This window comes from Pelophylax lessonae (genome assembly GCF_965119305.1).
Source record: "Pelophylax lessonae genome assembly, chromosome: 7".
In the NCBI taxonomy this organism is placed as follows: domain Eukaryota; kingdom Metazoa; phylum Chordata; class Amphibia; order Anura; family Ranidae; genus Pelophylax; species Pelophylax lessonae.
Window position 1 is genome coordinate 285,120,893 of NC_138774.1, and position 20,590 is coordinate 285,141,482.

Below are 20,590 nucleotides of genomic sequence, written 5' to 3' on the forward strand. Positions count from 1 at the left end.
CGTTGAACTTCCTGGAATGACCATTTTAGGAGTTGTACTTCCTGGTCAGGGACCTCATACTGTACAGGGAATAAAATCTTCATATTTCTACATGGAGACATTGCTGACAAATATGAAGCAATCCAAACCATCACCTATCTGTCCTTAAATTCCAGTGACGGTGAACACCGTCACAAAAACCCAACCATACAATCTCATATATACAATCCTATACACCTGGTTGATCCAAAGGAAGGTGAAAAAACTCAGCAAAGCATGATCCAATTTGCTGCAGCAGGGGAAAAAATTTCCTTCCTGATCCCCTGAGAGGCAATCAGATATTCCCTGGATCAACTTTACCTAAAAAAAAAATGTAGTACCCACTTACTGTATATTATGTACACCCAGGAAAGAATCCAGACCTTTTTTAAAGCAATCTAGTGAGCTAGTCAGAACCACCTCTGGAGGGAGTCTATTCCACATTTTCACAGCTCTTACGGTGAAGAAACCTTTTCGTAATTGGAGATTAAATCTGTTTTCCTCGAGACTAAATCTGTTTTCCTCTAGACGTAAAGAGTGCCCCTTTGTCCTCTGTTTTGACCTTAAAGTGAACAACTTAACACCAAGTTCACTACATGGACCCCTTATGTATTTATACATGTTGATCATATCCCCCCCCCTTAATTTCCTCTTCTCAAGAGAGAATAAATCTAGTTCCTCTAATCTTTTCTCATAGCTGAGCTCCTCCATGCCTCTTATCAGTTTGGTTGCCCTTCTCTGCACTTTCTCCAGTTCCCCGATTTCCTTTTTGAGAACTGGTGCCCAAAACTGAACTGAACTGCATATTCCAGATGAGGTCTTACTAATGATCTGTACAGGGGCAAAATTATATCTCACTCTCTGGAGTCCATGCCTCTGTTAATACAAGAGAGGACTTTGCCTGCTTTGGAAACCGCAGCCTGGCATTGCATGCTATTATTAAGCTTATGATCTACCAGAACACCCAGATCCTTCTCCGACATAGATTCCCCCAGTTCTACTCCACCTAGTATGTATGATGCATGCATATTCTTAGCCCCAAAGTGCATAACTTTACATTTATCAACATTAAACCTCATTTGCCACATAGTTGCCCAACGAAACAGTGCATTGAGATCAGCTTGTAAGTTGGAGACATCAATTGACAGATGGATATAAGTTAACTAATGAAGGTTGCTCCAGTGTGATTTGTATTGTAGTAAATGTGAATATCAAATGTGAGTAGGGGAGATGCAAAATGAGCAGATATATTTCCAAAAAATGTTTATGAAGCCTAAATGTTTTTATGTATTTATTACAGATCGATGTGCTTAAGAGTCTGAAGGATATGCTGGAAAACTGGATGATCAAGCATTCGGTCTACATAGAAAACGTTGAAAATAAGTAAGAAATAACCTAAAGAATAGGCTCTCTGCATACATAAATGTGCGATTATACTTTCAGAGCTGCTTTATTAAACATTGTGCTGATTTAACAATCATGGCTTCTGCACTAGTGTTTTAATGTAGACTGTGCCTAGCCAGTGTTTGCGTCTGTGTGGGTACTATATGTTCTGCTTTTTAGGGGAAGAGATGGATTTGAGTCTCTGCTTTGCTTTGATCCCCTGCAGATTTTTTAAGTTTTCCCACTTACAAAAAAATGAAGGGTCTATCATTTTTATTATAGGTGTATTCTAAATGATAGAGACAGAATATCCACCAAAAATCCAGAAAAAAAAAACAGGTGATACAAACGGTTTAAATTGAGTTGCAGTTCAATGAGTAAAAGAAGTATTTGATCCTCTACCAACCAACAATAATTCTGGCTCCCTCAGACTGGCTATAGTGGTTCTCATGTGGTACACAGACTAGTCCTATCAATGTAAGAAGGGGCTCCTAACGACAACTTGATATGTGTATAAAAGACAACTAGAAAAAAATAATCAGCGCAAACCAAATTTAAACAGAAAGACAATCTCGTGCACAAGGCTGCAAACAATCAGTGCCAAACACAAAAACACCTGTGAGATATGAAAATAATAATATAACTGCGCCAAGTGAACATCAATCAATAAAGATAAAATAATTTGGTGTTGAAATATCAAGTGAAAAATAAATATCAAGTGAAAATAATCAAGTGATATAAAATCAATACAAATTGTTCCAATCAGGTGATATAAGAATCACTAAAAATAAATTGTCCCCAATCACAAATGAGAAATCGTGTCAAAAATCGTGACTAAATCTTCATCCATAAACGTGATTAAAGGTGCTGCATGCTCCACTCCAAGTGCTCCAAGTGACTAGTGACAGACTAGCAGCTCACCTCAAGGAGAGACTCCTAAGAGTCAAAGCACACTCTGAAAGGATCACAATAGCCTGGTCTTCCAATCACCGCCTCCTGCTCCTGTCTCCAAGTGTATGCAGCATCGGTGTGGAAAATAAAGACAAAATCAGCGTGATGACATGCAGGCTCCTCCCCCGTATGCGTTGCGTCATAGACTTCGTCAGCGATTCCCGGAGATCACAGGCAGAGTTTGATGTTCTGACAGCCCGCACTGCTTTAAGTGCATGGAAATGTAAGTGCGATACCATTACTTATACTGAATAAATAGCCCATCCTAGCAGAGAGCATTAGATTTTGTCTTTATTTTCCACACCGATGCTGCATTCACTTGGAGACAGGAGCAGGAGGCGGTGATTGGAAGACCAGGCTATTGTGATCCTTTCAGAGTGTGCTTTGGCTCTTAGGAGTCTCTCCATGAGGTGAGCTGCTAGTCTGTCACTAGTCACTTGGAGCACTTGGAGTGGAGCATGCAGCACCTTTAATCAAGTTTATGGATGAAGATTTAGTCACGATTTTTGACACGATTTCTCATTTGTGATTGGGGACAATTTATTTTTAGTGATTCTTATATCACCTGTTTGGAACAATTTATATTGATTTTATATCACTTGATTATTTTCACTTGATATTTATTTTTCACTTGATATTTCAACACCGAATTATTTTATCTTTATTGATTTGATGTTCACTTGGTGCAGCAATATTATTATTTTCATATAAAAGACAACTGTCCACAGAATTGTTCTTCCATTCAAACCTCACCATCATCGGCAAGACCACAGAGCTGTCAAAAAACGTCAGGGACAAGATTGGAGACCTGTACAAAGTTGGAATGGGCTACAAGACCATCAGCAAGAAGCTTAGTGAGAAGGAGACAACTATTGGAGCGATTTATTTGCAAATGGAAGAAATACAAAATAGCCATCAATCACCCTCGGTCTGGAGCTCCATGCAAGATTTCGCCTCATGGGGTAAGGATAAATAATCATGAGAAAGATGAGGGATTAGCCCAGAAGTACACGGGAGGAGCTTGTGAATGATCTCAAGGCAGTTGGGACCACAGTCCCAAAACAAACCATTGGTAACAGAATATGCCGCACAATTTGCCGCAATTAATTGAAATCCTGCAGCGACCGCAATGTCCCCCTCCTCAAGGAGGCACATTTACAGGCCTGTCTGAAGTTTGCCAATGAACATCTAAAACTAAAATTTGCAAATTCGCCATGTTTGGAGGAAGAAAAATGCTGACTATGACCCTAAAAACCCCATCCCTTCAGTCAAGCACGGAGGTGGAAACATTATGCTTTGGGGCTGTTTCTCTGCTAAAGGTACAGGCCTACTTTGCCACATTGAGTGGCCAATGGATGGGGCCTGGTATTGTAAAATCTTGGATGAGAACCTTCTTCCCTCAACCAGAACACTGGAGATGGGTCATGGATGGGTCTTCCAGCATGACAATGACCCAAAACATACCGCCAAGGCAACAAGGGAGTGGCTCAAGAAGAGGCACATCAAGGTCATGGAGTGGCCTAGACCCTAATCCCATAGTCAATTTATGGAGGGAGCTGAAACTTTAAGTTGCCAAGCGACATCCAAGAAACCTTAGGTTTTTAGAGAAGATGTTAGGAAGAGTGGACCAAAATCCCTCCTGAGATGTGTGCGAACCTGGTCACCAACTACAAGAACGTCTTATCTCTGTGCTTGCCAACAAGGGTTTCTCCAAGTACTAATTCATGTTTTGCTTGGGGATCAAATACTTTTTTTACTCACTGAACTGCAACCTTATTTATATCATGTTTCATGTGTTTTTTTTTTCTGGATATTTGGTTGATATTCTGTCTCTGACTTAAAATACACCTATGATAAAAATGATGTGACCCTTCATTTTTTTTTTGTGTGGAAACCTACAAAATCTGCAGGGGATCAAATTAATTACCGTATTTATCGGCGTATAACACGCACCTCACATTTAGGAGGGAAATTTTAGGAAAAAAGCTTAAAATTTTAAATAGCATTGAACTCAGAATATTTTTTTTTTAATCAAATGCAGTCTTACCTGTGCCCATAAATGCAGCCTTGCCAGTGCAGTGTCCATCAATGGAGCCTAGCCAGCGCAAGTGTCCCCAATGCAGCCTCGCCAGCGCCAGTGTCCCCGATGCAGCCTCGCCAGCGCCAGTGTCCCCGATGCAGCCTCGCCAGCGCCAGTGTCCCCGATGCAGCCTCGCCAGCGCCAGTGTCCCCGATGCAGCCTCGCCAGCGCCAGTGTCCCCGATGCAGCCTCGCCAGCGCCAGTGTCCCCGATGCAGCCTCGCCAGCGCAAGTGTCCCCAAATGCAGCCTCGCCAGCGCAAGTGTCCCCAAATGCAGCCTCGCCAGCGCAAGTGTCCCCAATGCAGCCTCGCCAGCGCCATAACATTGCATTCCTTTTTTAAAAAAAGCCGGGCAGCTCTGAGGCAGAGGGGGGCAGGCCGTGCGAGGAGAAGCGAGTACGAGCCGCCACTGTCATCTGACGTCTCAGCGCCTATGATAGACGCCACACGCCCCGTGTCCCGGCATTGGGCCATTGTGCTGTCTATCATAGGAGGTGGGACTTCCTATGACAGCAGCCGCTCGTCCTTCCTTCTGCTCCGCCCGGTGTTCGGCGCGCCCCCTCCTCTTCCTCTCAGCGCTGCCCGGCTTTTTTTTTTTCTTTACTTTATTGGCGTATAACACGCACTGGTGCTTTGCCCTCCATTTTTAGGAGGAAAAAGTGTGTGATATACGCCGATAAATAAGGTAATTTCCTCCACTGTAGGCAGAGCTACGTTCTGAGTCTCTGCCTGACGATCGGCGGGTGCTTAGGAACATCCAGTGTAGGTTTCTGCTGTAAATCACAGCAGAAGAGGGGAGTGTGCCCCCTGCAGGCCTAAGTGCGGGATCACGTATATATACATAATCCGACGCACAGCTGCCGCCCTGTAACAGTAAAACTGTTATAAAGCGGTCAGCATATGGTTAAATAAGCAGTCTGTTGCTATCCCAAGTTTTAAAGAGAGATTTAGGAACTGAAGCCACCCAATCAACCAAAAAAGCTTTCTATACCTCTCGGTATACGCCCTGCCTCTAAGCTATTGAACAGCTTCTATCCATTTTCTTAGCAAGGCAATATTTATCTCACTGGATAATCTAACGTCCTTTATGGATCCAATGTACAAAAACCTGGAGACATTTGCTAAGCTTATTTTATTCTTCAGCTGCAAGTTTTGCTGAGTAGGTAAGAGTCCTTCATCAGCACCTTGTAATAGAAGGCTCACCCTAAAGCCATAATTATTTCTGATCCTGCAAAGCTTCATATGCCAGGGTAGGTGGGCGACTGGGAATAAGAGGAGTCTTCTTTTTGCATTGTGGAAAACGTATGCTCTGAAGACACTACATGCAGAATCTTTGTAACACTCCTATAATAGGTTGAAGATATCAAGATACTCACCCTGTGCTTTCATATATCTTTGTGACACCATTGAAGACTATTTTCACGTCAGAAAACAATGACAGGTCAAGGGCTCAGTCTAAACATTGGCCTTTTTATATATTTTTTTTCTCTTTTACACAGCAACGACACAATGTCTGGCGTGATGACTTCAGTAGAAAATATGATTAAGTTTACCGGCCGTTTATGTACTGTGGGATTGCAGATGCATAACAGTTCTCTCCTCCTCCAGTCTGTCCTGGAATTCTATACATTGGTAAGAAATGGACTTTTATTTTTAGTGACTGTTTGTTGTATGTTATAATATATTGCATAATAAATTGGAACTAGTCCCGCCAATTTAAGAGGTAACTCCACTTTTGTAAGGAGAAAAAAATAAAACAAAACAAAAAAAAATCCTATACAATTGCTACACAAGTCCTATTGTAACTTAATAATATTAACCACTTGTTGGCATTACTAAGCCAACGGGGGAGTTCGGTATTGGGGTATCTGGAGGATCTCCTCTGTAGAGCAGACTCTCATTCAGCCCTGCTGGGCGACTTGACGATCACTGCCCGAACACTGCAAGAGTTTGGTTGGAACATCAATTTCAAGAAATCCGCCCTTATACCTTCCTTGACACTGGATTATCTGGGCCTGACTCTGGATGCGCTTTGGCGAGGGTCTTTCTTCCCCCCGGACAAGCTGCAAAAGTTGCAGGGGGCGATCCGGTTGCTGTTGGCAAACAATCTGTCTCTGCAGACTTGCATGCGGGCCTTGGGTCTGATGGTATCAACCGTTTGCGCAGTTCCATACGAGACCTTCGCAAAGGGAGATTCTTGTCAAATGAAACAAGGATCCAAATTCCTTGGGCACTTGGATTCGGTTGAGTCACACCACAAAGTCTGCTCTGTTGTGGTGGCTTCATTCACCAGCACTGTGCCAGGGCAAGTCCTTCCTTCCGTTGTTTTGGACGGTGGTAACCACGGAGGCCAGCCTCTCGGGCTGGGCTGGGGTGGGGTGCTGGGAAAGCTCTGTGCCCAGGGAACCTGGACATTAGAGTCCAAACTGCCGATAAATGTTTTGGAGCTCAGAGCAACAAAGCTTTGTCTGAGTCACTGGTCCACTCTTCTGCAAGATTGTCCAGTTCGGATTCAATTGGATAATGCCACGGCTGTGGCTTACATCAATCACCAGGGGGGCACCAAGAGTGTCTTACGGTCAGGGAGGTGGCTGAGATTCTGGCCTGGGTGGAAAAGTTTGTTCCAGCCCTCTCTGCTGTGTACATCCCAGGTGTGGCAAACTGGCAAGCTGATTACCTGAGTCATCAGGTGTTGGATCAAGGGGAGTGGTCCCTACCCCCGCAGGTGTTTCACCTCCTGTGTTTTCGGTGAGGGACACAACAAGAAGGTTCAGAGGTTTGTAGCCAGGTCTCGGGATCCTCTGGCTGATGCCACAGACGCACTGGTGGCTCCTTGGGGTCAGTATCGGCTGATTTATGCCTTCCCTCCGCTGAAACTCCTGCCGAGGCTTCTACGCAGGATAGAGGTGGAAGGGATTCCAGTCATTTTGGTGGCCCCAGGCTGGCCTCGCCGGCCTTGGTATGCAGACCTAGTAAGGTTGGTCTCCGATGCTCCTTGGAGACTTCCTCTCAGGGAAGATGTGCTGTCTCAGGGTCCGATCTTCCATCCTGCCTTAAAGTCGATTGCTTTAATGGCATGGCTGTTGAAAGCCAGGTGTTGCGGGATAGAGGTCTTTCTGACTCTTTGATTCCTACGTTATTGAAGGCCAGGAAGTCGACTTCCAGCAAGATCTATCATCGTATCTGGAAATCGTACATTTCATGGTGTGAATCGCTGAAGGTGCTCCCTCTTTTTTTGTTTTCGGTAGCTAGGGTGTTGGCCTTTCTGCAAAAAGGGGTTGAACAGCGGTTGGTATTGGGCACTATCAAAGGCCAAGTGTCGGCTTTGGCTATATATTTCCAACGCTTGATAGCTACGCATGCCTTGATTCGCACTTTCATTCAGGGGGTCACCACATGGCTCCTCCGAGGCGATCCCCGCTGCTTCCGTGGAATCTTAATTTGGTATTATCTGTTCTTCAAAAGCCTCCTTCTGAGAACATTAGGGAAATTTCTCTGTTTTTATTGTCGCAGAAGGTTGCCTTTTTGTTGGCTATCACTTCTGCCCACAGACTGTCTTAATTGGTGGCGGCGTCCTGCCGCTCTCCTTATCTGGTGGTCCACAGAGATAAAGTGGTACTTCGATCTAATCAGTCTTTTCTTCCTAAGGTGGTTTCTGATTTTAATTTGAATGAAGACTTTGTGCTGCCTTCACTTTTATCCTAAGCCCAAGCATCCCAAGGAAATTGCTTTGCATTCTTTGGATGTGGTTCGGGCAATCAGGGTTTACCTGGCGGCTACTGAGTCTTTCAAAAAAATCAGATGCTCGTTTTGTCCTTACTGAGGGACCTCGTAAGGCACTGGTCCTTAACTCCGGTCCTCGGGGGCCCACTAACAGGCCAGATTTTAAGTATTACCTTGGGGAGATGCAGACTAGAATACTGCTATCACTGAGCAGCAAATGAGATCACCTGTGATGTAATTTAGTTATCTTGCAAACCTGGCCTGTTAGTGGGCCCTGAGGACCGGAGTTGAGGACCACTGTCGTAAGGGATTGGCTGCTTCTACTGCGACCATAGCTAGATGGATCAGGCAGACGGTGGTTTAGGCCTATTCACTGAAGGGTCAGGTTCCTCCTTTCCCTGTGAAGGCACATTCTACTAGGGCGCTGAGTGCCTCTTGGGCTTTTCGCCATCAAGCGTCAGTGATGCAAGTTTGCAAGGCGGCAATTTGGTTGTCTGTGCATACGTTCACAAAGTTCTACAAAGTAGATGCGTTGGCATCTTCGGATGCCTTTTTGGCCGCAAGGTTTTGCTGGCTGCTGTTTAAAACAGAACTTTTGTTTCTGTATGTGTGTTTTTTTTTCTAGTTGTTCCTTGTTGAGCTCCATGTTACCTGGTTGGCTAAGTTTTTTAGCCTTTGGGAAATTACGTTCTTATTTGCATTTTTTTCCCACCACCCCTCATGCAGATACTGCTTTGGGACGTCCCAATGGTCAAGAAGAATATGGAGCTACGTCTGTCAACGAAGGATAGAAAAAAATGGATTTTTGTACTTACCGTAAAATCTTTTTCTCTGAAGTTCATTGACAGACGCAGCACCCGCCCCTCTATTTGAGTGGAATGGGGCTTTTTTTTCTTCTAAACCCTGCTTGCAACGAAACTGAGGGTTGTAGCAGACTGTGTTGGGTTATGCCTGCAGGAACAGCCCCATAGGCGTTAAAGCTTTTTCCTGGCTAGTGTCCTACTCCTGTAGGGGGCAGCATAACCCAATGGTCAAGAAGATATAGAGCTGTGTCTGTATATGAACTTCAGAGAAAATAGTTTTACGGTAAGTACAAAAATCGAGTTTTTGCCTTTAGTTCTTTAATAGAACAGCAATAAAGGGGAAATCTTCCAGTGGAAGTAAACGGTCCAGTAAACATCCCTTGTGACAGTAATAGGCAGTGAGGTACTCTTTATGGAGGAATCTGGGGTCTATAAGACCCCAAATCCCACCTTTGCTCTTAAAAGCATTAAAAACACCAAGTTTGGCTGTTTTGAATATTGTAATTTTTTTTCGAAATCTGGCATCTTTGATGCCCCGTATACACGCATCGATTGGCCGGGAATTTTCGGCCAACGTCCGATCGGCCGATTTTCAGCTTGTTAGTATGATGCTTTCGACAACCGACTCCCGACTTTTCGGGCCGAAAAAAATCTGGTGTGCAGGCTATAAAATTTTTGTTGGCCGTCAACACAACGGCCGATTTTCCATCAGTCGGTACAGATTTCGGCAGACAAAAATCTGATGAGCAAGACTGGGCATGCTCAGAGAAGAAAAAACACACGGAAAGTAAACCAGCACGTGACATCACTTCTGAAGTAGATTTTTGTTGGCCGAGAAAATTCGTGTGCAGTCTAGGCACCTTCCAACCAACAAAACACCACTCTGGACAAAAGACGGACGACCGGTCGGCAGAAATTCCCCCTCCCGCTGCTTGCAATGACGGCCGAGCAGCTGCTTAGCTGCATCAGTTATCACAAGAAAGCGGACCGTCCGCCCTAAAAAAATGGTACCGGGGTAATGTTTGCAGCTGCATATAGCCCCGCTACAACCCCTTGATGCCGACGGACGCAAGTTTCAAAAATCAGATCGCTGCGATCGTTGTGCGCCAATCTTACCCAAAAGTGGGAGCTGGTAGCTGATTTTGACAGGTACTCGCCCCCCCTCCCAAAATGTGGTAGTGGAGGGGGAAGGATGCGAACAAGCGAAGCTTCCCCTTTTGGGTGGAGCTCCTCTTTAATAATAAAAGAAGGGACATTTTTTATGTAGTTTCAAAACATTATTTGAATACCTTTTTGGTTTCAGGCTCACACTTGTATACTCTTTACACATTTTTTCTATTTTTTTACAGGTTTCTGATCTATATGTATGTTTTTCTTTACCTCTCATCGTCCTTCCTCCTGCTGGAGTGTTCTATCCGGCTCTTCTTTGCAGAGACTGTGTGAACCTAAACCAACTCGGTTACATTATGCAAAGGTAAGGTTTTTTTTTTTTTGTGAATTTTATAATTGTTTCAGGGCCAGTTTAAACCACATGCAGCTCAGTGCGTTTTTCTTTCTGCATCAAAAACGCATGGATAGTAGGTTTTATGGCTTTCAATGGCATACTTTACACCAGTGCAGTCAGTTCCAGTGTGTTCCAGATACAGGAAAAAAAGTAGAACATGCTGCATTTTCTGCATTGTACTGGAAAGTGGAAAAATGCACTGGAACGCCCCGAAAGGCACCAAAAACACACTGAAACATGCAGTGAGGGAAAAAAAAGTATTTGATCCCCCCCTCACAACATCACTTCCGGTTTACGATTTTAAAAAAAGTGTCAGTATTCAAAAATGCCGTTTTCGACATTTTGAATACTTTGACGTGCTGAGCAGGGGTTTGGGGTCTTTTAGACTCCAGATCCCTCCATAAAGTGTACCTGTCACTGCTTATTACTGTCACAAGGGATGTTTACATTCCTTGTGACAACAATAAGAGTCGGTTCACACTGGGGCGACACGACTCCGTACTACTTCGGGGGCGACTTGTGCATTACAATGCACCACGACTTCGGAGCAACTTGCAGGGACTTCACATAATGGAAGTCTATGCAAGTCGCTCCGAGGTCGCCCCGAAGTAGTACAGGACCCTTTTTCTAAGTCGGGGCGACTTGTGTCGCTCCTATTAGAACGGGTCCTGTAGTGGTCAGTGGACCGCGAGGGAGCGCGACTTGTCAGGCTGACAAGTCGCCTGACAAGTCGCGGCAACGTGAACTGGCTCTAAAAGTAATCCGATTTTTGTTTTTTAAACCGTGTTAAAAATTAAAATAAATAGGAAAAAAATTTAAAAATTTGAAAGCGCCCCCAAGCCACAATGACATCACTCCTGCGCATGCGGGGCAGTCCTGGACGCTGCACGGAGCTTGGAAGGAACGGCACGGGTATGGTGACGACACTGGCTTCTGCTTACTAGAAGATCTATTCATTTAACCTACAGGTAAGCTTTATTATAAGCTTACGCTGTAGGTTAAACTAACAAAGGAGAGTTTGATCAGAATAAGGGGGTGAGGGAATATGGCGCTGCCAGGAATAGGATGTGTTTATATAAAAAAGGAGAGTTTACTTCCACTTTAAGTCCTTCTGGACTGCAGGCATGAAATGCACACTCCAGTATTATGGGCACCTGCTTAACTCATATAGACTATTGACGGTGCTCCGCGCAGCAACTGTGGGCGCACTTGGACAGGGCGCAACCCCAATCTCCGTAAAGAGCCAGTGACGCTAGGTAAGTAGAATCCTACTTACCTAGGTGGATGCAGGATCAGTCCCACTGGTGCCTCGAACACTGCCAAATCACTCGGTTCCCACAGCTCTCTGCTTTAACCCCCCCCCCCCTCCTGCACTCACTGGAGCGCTGGGCAGTGGTGGGCGTGGGAGCAGCCGGCTCAGCCTCTCAGTGGTTCGCTGAGAGGCTGAGCTGGGTGCTGGTCCAGGCGTGTGGGTGGTTCCCAACTCCATTGTCGCGATCTTGCCTGAGCGGTGTAACGTTAGGAAACCATACCCCGTGAGAAATCCATACCCACGTCACTTCCTGTCAGGAACAGCTGAGCAGCGTAGCAGTGCGCATGCTCACAGCCCCGGATACGTCACACACTACCGTGATAAATCCATACCCTCCGAGCATGTGCATTTGTCAGGCCCTCAGCTGTTCAATGAGTTAGGTGCTGACGTAGGTGCACTGGAAGTGATGAGGGTATGCATTTCTCACGGGTATGGTTTTTTCACGGAACACCGGCAATGTGATGTCAGCTGACAGCGGACGTCAGCCCTCTGTCTGCTGAAAACAGGTCAAAGGAGTGCAGCACGGACTGCACTCCTGTTATTCACAGGAGATGTACAGCCTAACGAGCTTTGGCTGTACTTCTCTTTTTAAAGGATAAGTTCACCTTTGGAACAGTTCTGTGTGTCTGAATGAACTACAAGCTCCGACATCCTTAGGGGCTGTCGGCTTGTAGCTCTCAATGATTTACCACTGCGATGTGGAGCGATGTGGTAGTTGAGTGTTTCTTCAGGGACTATCTGTTTACCCGTGTGGGATGTACTGGTAAGCCGATACACTGTATCCCAGTGTTCAGGAGACCTGCATGGCATCGGCGATCTGCTGATCATTGGTGCAATGCTTTCCAGGCTCCTGCAGCAAAAAATAATAAATGCAGGTTTTTTTTACCTGTAAAAAAAAAAAATGTAAATTTCTCTTACGTCCTCTGACAGTCGCCACCCACTCATACAGTCTTCACCAATGGGTATGGACCTCTTATCCACAGGAGCAAGCTAGGCATAAGACTTGTTAAAACAAAGCAATTTACATAGACACACCTGTAGGGGGCTGTCCCTTTGGTCCAATACCCCCCTGCTATCAGCCTTCCAAACTCAGTTTGTCTTCTGCCTAGTTAAGAGTAAGATAGGCTTCCCTGTGCTGGGGCTACATGTCTCAGCCTTTCTTCTAGTTTATTACTTTTATTTTCTGCTTTTTATTTGTCAGCGACTCAGCGCTTAGTTAGTCGGATCTTCGAAAGACTACAGCGTTTGCGGAGCTGGGAATCAGACTGGTCGTCCTGGTACTCCAGGACAGAGGATCTTATGGAATCCCAGCCCGCCATCGAGCGTTTAGCGGGCTATGCGTGCGCCCTGGCCTAGCAAACGACCTGCCTCTGTCCTCAGGGGCACCAGCCTGCGAGGTGGCTACCTCGCCGGGATGCCTCAACATGCGGTTTCTTGATCGTGCGACGCATCCTATTTTGGCTGCCCCCGCCGTCTGGGGTGGGGGGTTCCCGCAATATTGAGGCGCCCACGCCATATGGAGCGGTAAGTAACATCTGTGTGGGGCCTCTGTTTGGGGATGACAGTCTGCTGATGTCTGTGCTCTCCCCTCATGTCTGCGTCCCGGGGCTCGCATCCCTCCCGGTCCCTGCGGGGGCCTCTTGGCCCATGTGTCGCCGTGGGGGGGGGGGTCTGTGGGGGTCTCTATCCCTGTCCACTTTGTCAGTGTGTTTGGGTGTGCAGACATGGCGGTGCGGACCGCTGCGGTGCAAAAAACCGCAGGTCCGCCATTTTGGGTGTGGGCAGCTGCTCTGGCCTCACTGTGGGCACTTTCTGCAGCTCTCTATGTAGTGTTTTTTGGCGCCTTCGGGCACCATCTTGTGTGTGGCAAGGTGTTCTTCTTTGCACATGTTCAGCTGCCATTTTCCCGGAGCCTCCCATTCAGATGCATTGGCAACCATTTTCCCTTGGACAGCTTCCTGTTGAGTCTCTTGCGGATGACATCACTTCCTTCCCTGTATGCAGAGATCGTTCCTAGCAGTGTGGTAACACTTCTGGGGGTTCTTTTTGCTGGTTTTGGGGAATATCCTCCTGTTTTCAGTGCTTTTCCCATCTCAGGGGGGTACCTTAGTGTAATCCTTATTGCAGTGCATTACGGTGGGTCGCTGCGATCGCATCTTAAAGGGCCAGCGATAGTGATTTTCTCATGGAGTCCCAGGACTGCAAATTCCCCCCAGCCTTGGTGAGTGATTCAGGTACTCCTGAATCTTCACCTTCTCTTGCTGCTGCACTTGCGACTTTAGCGTCCAAGGTGGATTTGTTAATGTCAGAGCGGGATTCTGGGAAAAGAGCTAGGATTTCATTATCCTCTGATTCTGAGTCTGATATGATTGCCCTGGACAGTTTACTCCCTGAGGGGTCTCAGTCCTTGCATTCTGATATGGAGGTGGAGGGGGAGGAGGAGGATGATCCTTCTCCTGAAGCGGCTAAAGAATGCGCGGCTGTGTCTGCGCTCATTGCTTCTGTTAAAGAGACACTACATTTAGAGGATGAGTCCAACCCACAGGGTCTTCCTTTGGGATTCGCAGAACCCGGAAAGCTGCACAGGGGTTTCCTTGTCCCGCTGAGTTTCACGAAACAGTGAACAAACAATGGCGTAATTTGAAGCGCCCTTTTGTGGTACCAAAATGGTTTCAGTTCCGTTACCCTTTCGCGTCTCCTACGGATTCGCGATGGACCGTGTCCCCTAAAGTGGATCACATGGTGTCCAGTTTAAACAAGGCCACTCTCATGCCCGCGGAGGATTCTCCGGTGTTCAGGGACCCTACGGATAGGCGGGTGGAATCTCTTACTCGCCACGCATATATAGTGGCGGGTTTCTTACTGAAGCCCATCTTCGCCTCTGTTATGGTCTCTCAGGCTGTGGCTGATTGGGCCCTGGTGCTCAAACGCACTCTGGCGGATTCCGCCCCTCCAGCTACTGTGGAAATGGTGAAGCAGATGCGTCTGGCTGTTTTGTACCTGAGTGACGCTGCCTTGGATGAGGCTCCTCTAGCAGCACGGCTGTCTGGTGTCACGGTGCTGCTCCGTCGTTTGATGTGGCTGAAGAGCTGGTCGGCGGACCAGTCTTCCAGGAAGACAGTTTCTGACCTCCCTTATGCGGGGAATCGTCTTTTTGGAGTATCCATGGACGAGTTGGTTAAAGGGGTCACTGGGGGTAAGAGCACTCTGCTGCCCCAGCAGCCCAAGGGTAAGTTTTTGCGCGGTAAGCAGGGGCCTTCCTTTAAACCAAACCAGGGGTCCTTTCGTGCCTTTAAGCCACAGGACAAGGGGAAACCCTTTAAAGGCCAGGGTGGTCAGAGGAAGCCCTGGGCGGGCAAGCAAAAATCCAACCACGCCGGCCCGGCGGGTCCTTCCGCCTCCACCTGAAGGGACGCCCTCACCCGTTACAGGGGTGGGGGGACGTCTGCGCGGTTTCCTAGAACCTTGGCTGCTCTGGGTCCCGGACAGGTGGGTTCAGGAAATCATTCGATCGGGATACAAGATCGAATTCCTTTTGCGGCCAGCGGACAGATTCTTTCCCTCAAATCTTCATTTGACCCCAGCTTGTTTGCATGATCTTCATCAGGCGGTTCAGGATCTCCTCGCCCAAGGGGTGGTCATCCTGGTGTCTCATCGGGACAGGTTTCGGGGATTTTACTTGAATCTGTTCACTGTGCCCAGGAAGGAGGGCAAGGTACGTCCAATTCTGGACTTGAAAGCTCTGAACCGTTTTGTGCGGGTTCAGAAGTTCCACATGGAATCCCTCCGTTCGGTGGTGGCTTCATTTCCGGGAGATTTCCTGGCTTCCATCGACCTCAAGGATGCGTATTTACACATCCCCATATTCGAGGGTCATCAGAGGTTCCTCCGATTCGCAATCGCGGAGGATCACTATCAGTTTGTGGCGTTACCTTTGGTCTCGCTTCGGCTCCAAGGGTGTTTACCAAGGTGCTGGCTCCTGTTCTGGCCCTGTTGCGGGTGCAGGGGATTGTGATCTTGGGATTTCTGGATGATCTCCTGTTAAGATCGAGCGCCAGTCCGAGCCTATTGCGCGATCTGTCAACTACCATTTAGACGCTTCAGGAGTTCGGGTGGACCATCAACGTTCAGAAGTCGACCTTGTCCCCTTCTGTTTGTCTCCCTTACCTGGGAATGGTCCTGGACTCTGCCAAAGCAAAGGTTTTTCTACCGGAGGACATGCTCCGGACTTTGCAGGACGAGGTCAGGTCCCTCCGGGACAAGGATTTCTCATCACTCGGGGCCTGCATGCGGTCCCTGGGGTTGATGGTGTCAGCCTTCGAGGCAATTCCGTTTGCACAGTTCCACACGCAATCTCTTCAAGCGGAGATCCTGGCCAGATGGGACAGGCTTCCTCAGTCCTTGCAAAGGAGGATATCTGAGTCGCCACGTCAGGGAGGGTCTTCTCTGGTGGCTCCAGTCCCCGACTCTGACGCCCGTTATTGTGGACGTTGATCACCACGGATGCCAGCCTGTCGGGCTGGGGTGGCGTTCTGGGAATTCTGTCTGCCCAGGGCACTTGGTCGGAGGAGGAATCCTCCCTACCGATCAACATAATGGACCTGCGAGCGATCAGACTGTGCTTGCACCGTTGGTCGGATCAACTTCGGGGCCGCCCTGTGCGGGTGCAGACGGACAACGCCACTGCGGTGGCTTACATCAATCACCAAGGGGGCACCAGGAGTGCCCGGGTGGCCCAGGAAGTGACCAACATTCTGTCTTGGGCCGAGACGCACGTCCCGGCGATTTCGGCAGTTCACATTCCAGGTGTGGAGAACTGGCAGGCCGACTATCTGAGCTGCCAGACGCTGGACCAGGAAGAATGGTCCCTACACCCGAAGGTGTTTCAGATGCTGTGTGTGAGATGGGGAACCCCAGATGTGGATCTGTTCGCATCTAGGCTAAACAACAAGGTGGGAAAGTTTGTGGCAAGAACGCGCAATCCTCTGGCGGACGCCTCGGATGCGCTGGTGGTGCCTTGGCATCAGTATCGCCTGATTTATGCCTTTCCCCGATTCAGTTGTTGTCCAGGTTCCTTCGCAGGTTGGTCTCGGAACCGAAGTTGGTAATTCTGGTGGCCCCGGACTGGCCGAGCCGGTCTTGGTACGCAGACATCATACAACTGGTCGTCGAGCCTCCATGGCGGCTCCCATTACGGGACGATCTGCTGTTTTAGGGGCCGATCTTCCATCCTGCTTTACAGTCGCTGACTTTAACGGCATGGCTGTTGAAAGCCAGGTCCTGAGAGACAGGGGTCTCTCTTCGGAGGTCATTCCTACCCTGCTCAAGGCTAGGAAGGCCTCGTCCAGTAAGATCTATTACCGTACCTGGAAGACTTATTTTGCCTGGTGTGAATCCAGGGGCATTCCTCCTCGCTCCTATTGGTGGCGAGGGTGTTGGCCTTCCTGCAAACTGGTGTGTACCAGCGCCTTGCGTTGTCCACGTTTAAGGGCCAGTTATCTGCACTGGCTATCCTTTTCCAGCGCGTCTTGGCGTCTAATTCTTTGATACGAACCTTTATTCAAGGAGTGCGTCATTTGGCTCCTCCTCGGAGGGCGCCTTTACCTCCTTGGGACTTGAACTTGATTCTGTCCGTTTTGCAACGTCCTCCCTTTGAAAACTTTAGGGAAATTTCCTTGCCTCTGCTGTCACGAAAGGTTGCCTTTCTGGTGGCGATCACTTCTGCCCGCAGTGTCGGAGTTGGCGGCCCTGTCTTGCCGCTTCCCTTACCTGGTGGTTCATAGGGATAAGGTGGTCTTGCAACCTAACCAATCTTTCCTTCCTAAGGTGGTTTCTGATTTTCACCTTAATGAGGACATTGTCTTACCTTCGCTGTGTGCGAATCCTAAGCATCCTAAGGAGTTTGCCTTACATTCCTTGGATGTTGTCCGGGCGATCAGGGTTTACCTGTCGTCCACTGAATCCTTTAGGAAGTCGGATTCTCTTTTTGTCCTTCCTGAGGGGCCTCGGAAGGGTACGGCTGCGTCTGCGGCAACCATTTCAAGATGGATCAGACAGACAATTGTACAGGCCTATTCGATTAAGGAACGGGTATCGCCTCTCCCTGTCAAGGCGAACTGTCCAGAGCGGTGAGCGCGTCATGGGCTTTCCGACATCAGGCTTCGGTTGCCCAGGTGTGCAAGGCTGCGACTTGGTCGTCCGTGCACACCTTCTCCAAATTTTACAAACTTGATGTTCTGGCATCTGCAGATGCCTCCTTTGGCCGCAAAGTTCTGTGTGCGGCAGTGCCTTGAGGGGGCCCTGGCTTTGCCGGTCTCTGACTGTTGGGGTTGTTTTCCCCTTGTTTATTTGCTTTCCTGGGTTGTTGCTCCAGTTGAGCTTTTTTGTTACCCAGAGGGTTTACCTTTCTGTTCAGATAAGGTTCCTTTCTCTGACCTGGGTGCTGCGTTGCCTTTGTGACGGTTGCGCTTCCCACCCCTCATGTCTACACTACTTTGGGACATCCCATTGGTGAAGACTGTATGAGTGGGCGGCGACTGTCAGAGGACGTTAGAGAAAACGGAATGTTTGTAAAATCTTACCGTAAAATTCCCTTCTCTGAGTCCTCTGACAGTCGCCGCCCCCGCCCCTCTTTTGGGGTTTTATGGATTCAAACTGCTTGCTACCAAAATGAGTTGGGAAGGCTGATAGCAGGGGGGTATTGGACCAAAGGGACAGCCCCCTACAGGTGTGTCTATGTAAATTGCTTTGTTTTAACAAGTCTTATGCCTAGCTTGCTCCTGTGGATAAGAGGTCAATACCCATTGGTGAAGACTGTATGAGTGGGCGGCGACTGTCAGAGGACTCAGAGAAAGGAATTTTATGGTAAGATTTTACTAAAATTCCGTTTTTTTTTTTTTTTAACCACTTGACCGACCGCCCACCACAGATTTACTGCAGCAGGCGGCCGCTCCTGGGCAAACCGACGTAGTACTATGTCGCTCCCTCAGGAGACTCTAGGGGGCGAGCGCTCGCCAGCTGGGGAGCCAGTGCGTGTGACAGGCGGTAAACCTGAAGTAAACACAGAGGCTATGTGTTCCTGCTATATAGGATCACATGTCTCTGTGATGATCTCACAAGCCACACCCCTCCACAGTTAGAATCACTCCCCTAGGCTTACATTTAAGCCCTTGATCACTAATAGTATTAATTCCTTCCCTGCCAATGGCATTATTACAGTAACATTGCATATTTATAGCACTGATTACTGTAGTAATGTCACTGGTCCCCCCAAAAGTGTCAAAAATGTCAGTTAGGGGTCTGATCTGTCCGCCCCAATGTCGCAGTCCTGTAAAAAATCGCAGATCGCCGCCTTTTCTAGTAAAAAAAAAAAAAGACCTAAATCTTTCCCTTAGTTAGTAATCGCAATAACTTTTGCGCAAACCAATCAAAATACGCTTATTGCAAATTTTTTTTTTTTTTTACCTAAAATATGTAGCAGAAAAAAAATTGGCCTTAAATGTTAAATTTAGATTTTTACATTTTTTTTTCTTTGGGAATGTCATATAGCAGAATGTGAAAAAAAAATGTTTTTTCAAGAGTGTCGCTCTTTTTTTTGTTTATAGCGCAAAAAATAGAAATCGCACAGGTTATCAAATACCACCAAAAGAAAGCTCTATTTGTGGGGAAAAAAAGGGCGTCAACTTTATTTGGGTACAACGTCACCCGACCGCGCAATTGTCCGTTAAAGTAATGCAGTGCCGAATTGCAAAATGGGGCCTGGTCATTAACCACTTGCCGACTGCCGCACGACTATTTACGTCGACAGTCAGCCCCTCACAGGCAAAGCGACGTAGGGCTACGTCGCTAGCCTGTAAGGGTTTTGGGAGCGAGCGCGCGCCGCCGGATGCACGCTCCCGCTCGGTCACGGAATCCCCCCCCCGCGCGTGTGCCCGGCGGACCCGATCGTCCGTGACAGCGGGAGAAAGGCAGGCGGCTAGTGTAAACAAAGCCGCCTGTCAGTCTCCCCTGTGTAAGAATAGTGATCATACGGTTCTACTATGTAGGACCGTTGATCACTGTTCTTACACATCAAGCCACAGCCAATCAATGTTAGAAACACGCCCCTAGGGACACACTTAACCCCTCCCTCTCAAAAAAGTTAACCCCTTCACTGCCAGTGTAATTTTACAGTAGCAGTGCATATGTATAGCACTGCAGTAATGTCACTGGTAACCCCAAAAATGTCAGTCAAGGGTCCGATCTGTCCGCCGCAATGTCGCAGTCCCGCAAAAAAATCGCAGATCACCGCCATTACGCGTTATAAAAAAAAAACAACAAAAATTACAAAAATCTTTCCCTTAGTTTGTAAACGCAATAACTTTTGCGCAAACCAATCAAAATACGCTTTTTGCGTTTTTTTTTTTTTTTTTTTTTTAATAAACCAAAAATATGTAGCAGAAAACAAATTGGCCTAAAATGTTAAAACATTTTTATTTTTACATTTTTTGGGGGGGGAATTTCATATAAAAAAAAATGTGAAAAATATTGTTATTTTTGCAAAATTGTCGCTCTTTTTTTGTTTATAGCGCATGATCAAAAAATCGCACAGGTGATCAAATACCACCAAAAGAAAGCTCTGTTTGTGAGGAAAAAAAAGAACATCAAATTTGTTTAGGTACAGCGTCGCACAACCGCGCAATTGTCCGTTAAAGTCATGCAGTGCCGAATCGCAAAATAGGCCCTGGTCAGGAAGGGGGTAAAATCTTCCGGGACTTAAGTGGTTAAGATTTGTGTGGGTTAATAGACTGCATACAGACAGGTACTAAGCATGACGC

At 47.3% G+C, this 20,590-nt stretch overlaps 1 protein-coding gene across 1 annotated transcript in view; it reads left to right on the forward strand.

The window, feature by feature from the left end:
* The window catches only part of CENPI (centromere protein I), a 114,391-nt gene that overhangs the window by 59,310 nt on the left and 34,491 nt on the right, over positions 1–20,590 (forward strand). Inside the window, exons 15-17 of the mRNA XM_082262855.1 lie at positions 1,319–1,401; positions 5,932–6,064; positions 10,308–10,432. Coding sequence (XP_082118981.1) covers positions 1,319–1,401; positions 5,932–6,064; positions 10,308–10,432 — 341 coding nt within the window. The remainder of the gene's footprint in view (positions 1–1,318; positions 1,402–5,931; positions 6,065–10,307; positions 10,433–20,590) is intronic.